The sequence below is a fragment of the Rutidosis leptorrhynchoides genome, chromosome 11 (assembly GCF_046630445.1).
Source record: "Rutidosis leptorrhynchoides isolate AG116_Rl617_1_P2 chromosome 11, CSIRO_AGI_Rlap_v1, whole genome shotgun sequence".
NCBI lineage: Eukaryota > Viridiplantae > Streptophyta > Magnoliopsida > Asterales > Asteraceae > Rutidosis > Rutidosis leptorrhynchoides.
Genome location: NC_092343.1, coordinates 98919230 through 98931406, shown reverse-complemented (window position 1 = coordinate 98931406; position 12177 = coordinate 98919230). Strand labels below are relative to the sequence as shown.

Sequence of the window (12177 nt, the reverse complement as noted above, 5' to 3'; positions counted from 1 at the left end):
TAGGTAAACCTTAATTCTAGAACCATCCGAGATAAAGCCAATCCTTTCCATAACCAGCTCCCCCGAATCACGGATGTAATTATGGAAAAGATATTTACTTGATAGCCAAGTAATTGCTGTACCGGGAACAAAGGCATTAGATACGAATCCGCACACCGCATAACGCACATAAACACACGCATACGCACACTAGTGGGTGCCCGCATGCATATGGGGTGCGCATGCGGGTTGCGGTATCATTACCTATAAACCCTAATATCTAAACCCTAATGTCTAAAACCTTAACATACGTTCAAAAAACACGATAATTGTTATATATTACTTCTTCGAGCGTTTTTCCGCCAAAATAAAAACATTTATCACGAAGTGTCTTTTCTAAATATTCTTATTTTCATCCAATCTATAGTGTTCGTGAACAAAGTTTTTTCAAAAAACGAAAAAAAAAAATTTACTTCCCCCCGCTTCCCCCCGATTGGTTACTTCTCTCTTGATCCTACCACTATATATATATATATATATATATATATATATATATATATATATATATATATATATATATATATATATATATATATATATAATTTAATTTTTATTAATAAGTAATGTATTAGTGATCGGATTAAAAGCAAAAGTGGTGACTTGGGAGTCCCTAGATTATAATTTATCTAGCGTGGCAGTTGTAACCATTGGACACGTGTGTTTTTTATATTTAATTAAGTAACATTAAGTCTTAAAAAGCCACGTAAGCATGGATTAACAACATGAAGACAACTCGACAGATTACTTATATATATATATATATATATATATATATATATATATATATATATATATATATATATATATATATATATAATGTAAAATTTATATGTATATATTAAATTATCATTAATAATTAATTCAATTTAATCACAAAATGACACGTAAGCAAAAACTTTTTTAGTTATATATATATATATAGAGAGAGAGAGAAAGAGAGAGAGAGAGGATCTAGAGGGAAGTGACATGTCGGGGGAAGTAAATATTTATTTATTTTTGTTTCTCTAATTTTTTTTAAAACATTATGATTAAGTGAAAATATAAGCATTTAAAAAAGACACTTTACGATAAATGTTATTATTTTATCCTAGAAAGCGCTCTAAAAAATTAACGTTCATCGTGATGAATGTTATTTAGAAATTAGGGTTTGGAAATTAGGGTTTTGAAATGAGGGTTTAAGGTTTAGGTTTAGAGTTTAGATTCAATTTTTAACCTAAACGGTTTATAGTTTGGATTTTAGGGTTTACGGTTTAGGGACTAAACTCAAAACACTAATACCTAAACTCTAAATCGGGCTAAATTTTGAAAAAAAACTACATATAAGTTGAAAAAAAAAACGCTCGAAGAATTAACATTTATCACGATGAATGTTATTTTTTCGAGCGCTTTCTAGGTCAAAATAATAATGTTTATCACAAAGCGTCTTTTTTAAATGTTCATATCTTCACTTAATCTTAATGTTTGTAAAAAAGAATTTCAAAAAGAAAAAAAAATTTACTTCCCCCGACATGTCACTTCCCCCTTGATCCATCCCGTATACATACATATATATATAAATATATATATATCAAAATAAAATAATTGTTCACTGATAAAAAAATACTCCCTTTCCTACTACAAGTGTCATGACTTTTCAAAGTTTATTCAAACTGTAAATATTTTTCTTTGTGTTATACTTATAATTTATTTGATGAAAATTAAGTGAATGAATACACATTTAAACTCAATTCTTTCATATAATTTTTATAAAATAATATATAACTAAATTTTAAGAGCCCGTGCGTTGCACGACAGCTCTAAAAAATAATTTTTGTAATCATTACTATTTGCATAACATGTTTGTTGTTAATAGCAGTTTTATGATGAAACATTTTAGTAGTATATGTATTGAAACTAAATAAATGTTTAAAATGAGTTTCGTAAACACTTTGGATCAAAAGCATTAGCATGCAACAATGAGTTATTGATAGTAGTTCAAAACTGAAATAGTCCAAAACAGAGTGCTACAATTTTGTATCAAGATCTTCAGCAAAGTCGAAGTTCCAAGTGTAGTTGTAGTTACTGTATAAAGTATGGTAATGAATGATGAGTTATGATCTTGTATTTCAAAGTGAATGATTCCACTGCACCAATAAAAAAGTGATTATTTTAGTTAATAATATAAAAGGACATAACAGTGACAAGTGACATGATCAAAATAAGGATTTTAAAAAATAGTCTACAACATAAAAATTGTATATGTAAATATAAATTATACAAACTTTCCTCTATAGGTGCTGCAACACTTCTTTGAACATGACATTTTTTTCGTGTATTTGATAGTTCATTGTCTATGTTCAAAATAGGCACCTTCAGTACCTTTTTAGATGTGAGCACGGACAAAGCTACATATAGTTGGCCGTGATTAAAAACCAATTTTGGTAGGAACAAATCAACCTTGGCTAATTATTGGCCTTGGCTCTTATTGATAGTCATGGCAACGCACACGGTTAGTGGGAACTGTCTTATTTGAAATCTAAACAAAATTCTTTTATCTGATGGCACGATTAACATCCATGGAATAGCAGTAATTGTGCCAATATGTGTACCGGTTAAAATTTTGGATTTAATCATCTTGTCAATAAGTTCAGTTATTTGCAATCGTGTACCATTCACAATCTACCTGGTTGATCTACATTCCTAAGTGCTGGTACACCTACTTTAAATATAAAATTTTTCTTCGGTAACCCACCAATGTTGATCTTGTTTAGTTAATCGGTTGTGTACAACTCGCTATTAAGGTCTGAGTCTCTGTCTGACTGACATATGCTGTCTGAATTTAAATACGACCCTTCATAACCATCTAGTGACTCCATCATGTGATTGTTAATGATGTTTACAACTTCATGAGTTGGAGCAAGAATGGGACGTTGTTGATAATAAGTAGGATTGCCCAGATTTTCCAAAAACTGTGGATAAATAGGAGCAATAATCGATCCAATTGGATCCTCGACATCGTTGACTAACACATCTGCAGGCATTTCAATTTTCGAAATCTCGTCATCTGTTGGGTTCAAATTACCATCACCGATGTTTAACAACCAATCGACAAAGTTGCGAATATCTTCAAGTGACTTTCGATTTTCTTGATCAGAAGCACCCGGCGAAACGTATGAAAGCCTCATATAAACTAGTTAGTTTGAGAACAGATACATGATCCCAGATGGATGATGAGTTTAGTGATGCCCGTTACTATATCCTCTCTTTGTCCATGAGTAATGGCCAGTAACACCTGTCGAAAATCACCGCCAATTACTATAACCTTACCTACAAAAGGTATGTCCATGCTATTTGGATTATTTGCGCAACAGATGTCGCGAAAAGAACGTTCTAGATTTTCAATACATTTCCTGTTAAACATTGACGCTTCATCCCATATAACCAACTTAGCCCTTCTGATTAATCCAGCCAAATTACTATTACGTAAAATCCTACAAAAAGTTTCATCAGTTGGATCTATAGGTATTCCACTCAATCCACGCTCCTACAAATCGAGAATGTGCAGTCCTTCCTCCTCTCAATAACAAAGTTGCTATTCCACTTGACGCAACATTCAAAACAATCTATCCTTTACTACGTAATAAACCTACAATGTTCTCCATAGAAAAGTTTTTCCTGTTCCACCATACCCGTATAAAAAGAATACACCACCTTTGTCTTGTTCAATCGCATTTATTATAGTGTCGTAAGCATTTCTTTGTTCTCCATTTAAATTACCAATAAGCTCAAAATGTTCGGTGTCGAGTGCTACGCCATAGCATCACGATAGTTTTCAATCACGTATCTTGCACTACCAGTAAATGAGGACGACAGTTTTATTCGGTTACCCAACATACTATTCACAAAATCACCCGTGAGAGTTGTGTGTGTCAAGTTTGTGAAATAATCACATCTTACTATATGTTGATTTTTTATGATGTATAAGATTCTTTCAGACTCGACCATCGTGTAAGCATCCACCAATTATTGCTGATGCAACTTATGTGCTAAATATGCCAGTGTTGGAATGGATCTTTCTTGTATTTTGTATGCAAAGAGTTCTCGCATAGTAACCCTCTTCCTCTTTCGTTTGGTAGTCTCATCAACGTCTCGATGATACACATCTGGTCGATAACCATCCTCAGCATAAGCAAACAAAAAAGGATATTGTACTGCCAAATACTGAGGGTGTAGCTCACTTATTCTTTGTAAACCATCAGATTGACTGTCTATGATTATATCTCTCTTATCAAAATCCAAGTCGATATCACCAACAATTAAAGCGGCTACTTCGTCAACTGTTGGTAAATTATAGTTACACCCATCAGTGCTCCTTCGAGCAATTAACTTGATCTTAAAATTAGTACTTTGATTGTCTTCAAAATGATCACATGCCATCCTATAAATTTTGACAAGAGGGTTTCACTCGTCAAAAAGTTTCATCAACTCATGTATAAGCAAAGGATCTAGCTTGTTTCTCACAAACATTGCCTGATTGCCGTTTTTGCCTCCGGCATGGATATAAAATTTTAATAAGTGTGTGAATATTACATTTATAAAAATATAAAACTATCCATAATTAGTATATAGTTGTAATCAAAATACAAATTAAAGTAAATTGTATCCGATTGTCCTTGTTCTGTTTTCATGGATCATTTGTTGCGTCAAAAATATATAGCTAAGAATATTTCGGGGTTGTTCTAGCTGATGGTACCAATCCACCCATTTTATGACAATTCTTTCCACGAATGCGAAAGGTGTATGGTCCTTTCCCTCTGTTAAAAGTTGTGTCAACCATTCCACCCATGGATGTGAATGCGAACTTCATATTGTATTGCCTAACATTCTCGATAAAATATTTACTCTTTAGATGATTATTAGTGTATAAATCCATTAAAAGTTTAGGTGGAGATTTGGTGAACTCAGGCAGAGAAAATTTACCTTTGAGACAACATAAAGAGAAAGCGCCTGATAGATCTTTTGTATTAGGTTCGCGTTTTGTTTCTTTTTTCCACAATTTAGCTACACAAGCTGAGAAAGTATAACATAAGTCACCTTCATCATAGTAATTTTTACAATTTTGATGTCAGTTAGGTTAGTAAGAAAGTTTTTGAAACATTTATGAACTTTCATAGACTTGTGTGGTTATTTAAAGCAATCATATTTCATTGTGTATGACCTTTTGAAATCCCAGTATCTTTTTGCTGATTAACTCCAGAGGTACCAACATCCCTGACATCGAATGGTATGAGTGTATTCCTGATGTTTACGGTCCGTTGCTTTACTTTTCGTTGTCTCAATATAGTGATTCTTCTAGATCTCGCACCTGTGTATAGAACAACATATATTGAAGCAAGGCAAATAAAGGTGCAGTCACTAAAACAAAATTTTTTTTATAAAAAGAATGTGTACGATAATATAAGCACATTAGAAACTTGTATCGGGCATGTGATTTAGATGGCCTATAACTGTCAAACATTTCGCTTTAAATTTTAGAGCATACATGTAACATATACTTTTAGTAGATTGATTAAAGAATTTATTAATACATAATAGCAACTAAAAGAGGCCCACTTACTCTTAGACTGCTGGTTTAATGGCGTGGTGTCAGAATAAGTCTTATCTCATATTTTATGATTGTGTTGGGCAGGTGGTGTTGATGGTTCGGGAACAACGTATGCACTTGAACTACCCGAAGATATTGCTGTCAAGGATTCACTATCATGATGTCAAATGTTTTTGAAACTTTCGATGATTTTGATGTCCTTGTGGTTTTACTTTGTAGGTTTGTATCTATGAACAAATGAAAAAAGTATATATGTGAATTTGAATGAGGAAAATTATTTTACCAATATAAGTAAACATGTAACATCACCTAATCTTGCATTGTAGGTAATGGTTATTGATTTATCCTTTGAAGTATTTGAAATTGTGTGTGTGTGTGTGTCATTGCATTTGGAATATTTCTTCCTTCCATTCTTGAAATGCCTGAGTTGTCGAATCCTTCAAACACATCGATATATTTTAGTAGTTCATGAAGTAAATAACATCCACTTTAAATGTTGGTATGTTTACCTTGTAGAGGACTCTGGGTTGTAGGAGCAGATGTAGAAACAATTAGGTTCAAGAATCCACCTATAGTAACAAAAAAAATTGTGTTCTGGTTACATTGTAAATGTAGAACCTAAATTTGTTGAAAGAAGAAAGTGATAGTGAAGGAAATAAATTTTTAAAAATAAAATTTTCAGAATAAAGTTACTGTTGTAATAACTAATGGAATCGACGATGGTGTGAATGGTTGGATGTTGCACTGAATTTTGTTAGAAATTTGATCAGCCTGGGAAGGGTAACAGGTGTTGAAATTCTCTTTTTCTTCTACTTCTGACAGATGCTTGTGAAGCAGTTGCTGCATATGTATGTTGCCGATCGTTACTTTGACCACCTTTGGTTATAATGGTACAGAGGAATTTCATATTAGTTTGTATTATTTAGCGTTAAGTAGCCAGAAACATTTGTTTTAATAGTTTAATTCAAATGATATACTAGTTACTCTTGTTATGTTTTTGACTTCGCTACACCTATCGTTATTCACATATCTACATCTTTTTCTGTCAATAATATCCTTCCTACGTCTGCTTTCATGTGCAGCTCTTTGACCTAGGATTTAAATTTTGGACAAACCATTAAAAATTACTCCCTCCGTCCCAAAATAATTGTCATGTTGGACTTTTCAAAGTCAATTTATTAAGTTTTAACTTTGAATATTTGTTGGTGTATGCTATAGAATATTTGATGAAATTTATATCAATAGATTCATTTTCGAATGTGTTTTCATTTGATATAACTTTCATTCGATATTATATAACACAAAGAAAGATATTTAAAGTCAAAGTTGAAGAAAAAAGACTCAAAAAGTCAAAATAGAACAATTTTTTTGGAACGAAGGGAGTAATTTACATTTCTGATTGTATTTGATCATTTACAGACTGTGATTATAATCATGATTAATATAGAAATAAAAATTATTTAGTATCTTCATTGTTATGTTGAATGGCATATATGGGTTGATTATCAACTAGTTCTGCAAGTGGTGCTCTCTTCTTTCTTTGAATATTCGCATTTGGCGTTTCAGTTTAGGTGGTGATATATCCACTCCTTAAATTGATAGATCCACTTAAAATATCTAATTTACCCTTAAATGATGTATTGCACAAGCTTTATGTTGGAATTTACTTAAGGGTATTACTGGAAGATTGTAGCAAATTATTGTGGATCTATCAAAAATAAAATTAGAAATATCACTACCCTTTGAGTTTTGTTGGCTACATGTTTGTTGTGTTGAACTTTTGATTTTGATGATATAGGTTCCATGTATGGCTACAATGCAATGAATATTAGTTTTGAGAATGACTTTGTTATGTCTATATTAAAAATGTTGAATACTTAGTTGATAGATGATCAGATCGATTTGTAGTGGAGATGAATAAATTTATCCGTCAATTATGGTGTGTGTATACCAACGAAGCATTGCTTTAATGGTACCGCGGTTACACTTGTGTACTCGCAGGGCTAGAGGTCTCGGGTTCGAGCCTCGTCACCCGCTCTAGGAATTGAAATATATTCCTTGAAGGTGGCCCAAAGGGAAGGTTTTACCGACCCGCTCCGGGACTAAGATCCGGCCCGCCTGCCCCTCGGGATGGTTAAAGGGTCGGATCCTCAGAGTGTGGTTCGGGTTTCCTGCCCGAAAGCGCGTGTGTGTGTGCAAATGATGACTAGGCTTCGGTCCGGACTGATGCAAGCTTGCCTTTAAAAAAAAAAAAATAATTATGGTGTGTGTATTTGACCTTTAAATTAATTGATATGAAGAATCCGATTTGAATTAGATGATATTTGATTTTGAATTTGAATTTTAGTAACTGCCAATGTGCCACATGATTAGCCTAAATAATAGGAAATACGAAATATTTTTTTTATTAAGCAATTGCTGTTGTGGTTCAATATGCGATTTAAGAGAATGGAATTTCACATGTTTTTTTAATTCCATAAATATCAAAAATATAGTTGACTGACCAGATTTGGCTCATAAATTGATTTATGTGAATCATGTTAGTAAACAAAATATGCATATAGATTTCAACTCCCACTAAGCAATAGTGATTAATTTCAGATAACATAGCAATAGTGACAAAATCAATCACAAAGAGAATGTTAAGAACAATTACAACATCAACTGTACACATAATCATCAAAAGTTTGGAATAATAACATAGTACTAAACATGCATTACAAAAGATGATGCATATCTACGCATATTGTTTTACATGACTACACATGTTCAAAAGGAAACATAGCATGTTCATAGATTGTGGGATAGTAAACTTTACTTCACCTAACCCTTTTAATTTCAGTGAGATAGAATGTTAGTTGACTACGATTGTATGTCATCAGACATTCATTTTCAGAGGTGTCTTTTAGCATAGGCAAGATAGGCAACTTTGCTTAGGGCTCAAAAATTTCTAAGGGCTCAAAATTTTGAATATGTAAATATTTTTCTCAATATATTCAATTAAATCAAATAAATAATTATCAATTAAAGTTAGTATACCTTGTTTTTAATAGTTGAATACAATGTAAGTAAATAATAGATAAATTGAAGTATTATTTTTTATGTGTAGTAACAATCTTTAACGTATATGTGAGTCTATTTTTATTTTCGTCTAGGGCCTTTAAATTGTTGAGACGGCCCTATTCATTTCCAACCTCCAAATCAATAATGCTATTCCATACCTCGCGAAGATGGTGAGCCACTGATTGTTTACGGAGAGAGATGTAACCCGGAGCTGAACCTTATTAGTTGCTTGAAGGCACAAAAGGTTAAGAAAAAGGGACGTTTTGCCGTTTTGGCGCACGTGAAGAAGTTAGAAGCTGAGGAGAAAAGCGTGGATGATGTACGAATTGTGAAAGAATTTCCTGACGTCTTTCCAGAAGAATTGCCGGGATTACCGCCGCCGAGATCAGTGGAGTTTCAGATCGATCTAGTGCCAGGAGCTGCACCTGTAGCTCGCGCACCTTATCGACTTGCACCTTCCGAACTGCAAGAGTTGCAGAGTCAACTGCAAGAACTGCTAGACCGTGGATTTATCCGACCGAGTTCATCGCCTTGGGGCGCACCTGTTTTGTTCGTGAAGAAGAAGGACGGATCTTTTCGCATGTGTATCGATTATCGTGAACTGAACAAGTTGACGATCAAGAATCGGTATCCCCTTTCCAGGATTGACGATCTTTTCGATCAGCTGCAAGGAACCATCGTTTACTCCAAGATTGATTTACGATCAGGTTATCACCAGTTGAGGGTGAAGGAGAGTGATGTGCTGAAGACTGTATTCCGAACTCGTTATGGTCACTATGAGTTTCTAGTGATGACATTCGGGTTAACTAACGCACCTGCCGTGTTTATGGATCTCATGAATCGCGTATGCAAGCCGTACCCGGAAAAATTCGTTATCGTATTCATAGACGATATCCTCATCTATTCCAAAAGCGAAGAAGAACATGAGCAACATCTTCGACTCATGCTTGAACTCTTGAGACAAGAGCAACTCTATGCCAAATTCTCCAAGTGTGAATTTTGGTTGAAGGAAGTCCAATTTCTTAGTCATATTGTGAGCGATCAGGGTATCAAAGTCGATCCCGTAAAGATCGAAGCCATCAGCAAGTGGAAAACCCCACTACTCCTACTCATATCCGTCAATATTTAGGTCTCGCCGGTTATTATCGTAGATTCATCGAAGGTTTCTCTTTGATTGCGCGTCCTTTGACCGCGATAACTCACAAAGGGAAGAAGTTCGTTTGGGAAACCGAGCAAGAGTCGGCATTCCAAACCCTGAAGCAGAAGTTGACCACCGCTCCTATTCTGTCCCTTCCCGAAGGCAGTGATGACTTTGTTATGTATTGCGATGCCTCCCGACAAGGTTTTGGGTGCGTATTGATGCAACGGAAGAAGGTTATTGCTTACGCCTCCCGACAACTGAAGATTTACGAGCGAAACTACACGACTCACGATCTCGAGCTTGGAGCCGTTGTCTTTGCACTCAAAATTTGGAGACACTATCTGTATGGAACCAAGAGCACTATCTTCACCGGTCACAAAAGCCTCCAGCACATATTCGATCAGAACCACCTGAATATGAGACATCGTCAATGGATCAAGACGTTGAACGACTACGATTGTGAACTTCATTACCACCCTGACAAGGCAAATGTTGTAGCCGATGCCTTGAGACGAAAGGGAAGAATGGTACCTCTTCGTGTTCGAGCCTTGAACGTCACCATTCACACAAATCTCAATAGCCAAATCCATGTAGCTCAAGAGGAAGCTCTCAAGGAGGAGAATATTGCTCAAGAGCACTTGAACATTCTCGTTTCTCGATTCGAGGTCAAAGAGACTGGACTCCGATAGTTTACCGGAAGAATCTGGGTGCCTAGTTATGGGGATTTACGAAGCCTTATTCTAGATGAAGCTCATAAGTCAAGGTATTCGATTCATCCAGGAGCTGGTAAGATGTACCACGACCTCAAGGTTCAATATTGGTGGCTAAACCTCAAGAAGGATGTTGCGACTTACGTCGGAAAGTGTTTAACTTGTTCTAAGATCAAAGCCGAATATCACAGGCCATCCGGGTTACTTCAGCAATCCAAAATCCCACAATGGAAGTAGGAAGGAATAACAATGGACTTCATCACGAAGCTACCGAAGACGGTATGCGGTTATGATACCATCTGGGTTTTGTTGACCGTCTTACCAAATCTGCACACTTCCTAGCCATGAAGGAAACTGATACGATGGAAAAACTCATGCAACTATACATAAAGGAAGTTGTATCTCGACACGGTGTACCCTTATCGATTATTTCAGACTGAGACGCCGGTTTCGCTTCTAGATTTTGGCGTTCTTTACAAGAAGCTTTGGGAACACGTTTAGATATGAGTACTGTGTATGACCCACAAACTGACGAACAGAGCGAACGCACGATTCATACCCTGGAGGACATGTTGCGTGCATGTGTAATTGATTTCGGAAAGGCTTGGGAGAACCATTTGCCGCTAGCCGAATTCTCTTACAACAATAGCTATCACGCGAGTATTAAGGCCGAACCTTTCGAAGCTTTATATGGCCCCAGATATCATTCTCCTATCTGTTGGGCCAAAGTAGGTGAAAAGCAACTCATCGGACCCGAACTCGTCCATGAAACAACTGAGAAGATAGTCCAAATTCAAGCGAGGCTCAAGACGGCCCGTGATCGTCAAAAGAGCTATGCCAATCTTAAGCGTAAAGATCGCGAATTCCAAGTAGGTGACTGAGTGATGTTGAAAGTTGATGTGTGCGAGGTGTAGTACGAAATAGATTATATTTTATTATTTTACTACGAAATATGACGAAATATTATACGATTTACACAAGTTTTATTTATTTATATAGAATGGGATATACCTAAACCTTGGTACAACACTATAGGCAGTGTACCTAATCGTAGAGTAGTGTAGTTTTTAGTAAGTCCGGTTCGTTCCACAGGGAGCTACTTATTGCGTACACTATATTTTTAACAACTATATTTGTATGTATGTATGTATGTATGTATATATATATATATATATATATATATATATATATATATATTAGTAATATATATATATATACATATACATATATGTATATATATGTATATATATATATATACATATACATATATGTATATATATATGTATATATATATGTATATATATATATATATATATATATATATATATATATATATAGTAGTAGTATTATTATTATAAATGGGGGTTTTACCGTTTAATGACCGGTTTGTCGATTTTAAATAAAGCGTAAAGATAAATGACGATAATATAAATGACAGAATTCAAATTGCGATAAAGTAAATTGCAGTAATTAAAATGACAGTAAATAAAGGTACGATGAAATATGAAATAAAAGTATTATGCTTATTTAAACTTCCGTAATCATGATGTTTGACGTTTTGATTTTAATTAATTGTTACCCGAGTTAATTGTCCTTTATCCTGGTTTATTTGATACCTATCTGGTTTTTGTCCATAATGG

At 34.5% G+C, this 12177-nt stretch overlaps 1 protein-coding gene across 1 annotated transcript; it reads right to left on the bottom strand.

Moving 5' to 3' along the window:
- Positions 1-2789: 2789 nt before the first annotated feature.
- On the bottom strand, positions 2790-3203 carry LOC139874804 (uncharacterized). The gene has a single exon (XM_071862199.1). The coding sequence runs from the start codon at positions 3201-3203 to the stop codon at positions 2790-2792; it is 414 nt and encodes a 137-aa protein (XP_071718300.1).
- Positions 3204-12177: the final 8974 nt, after the last annotated feature.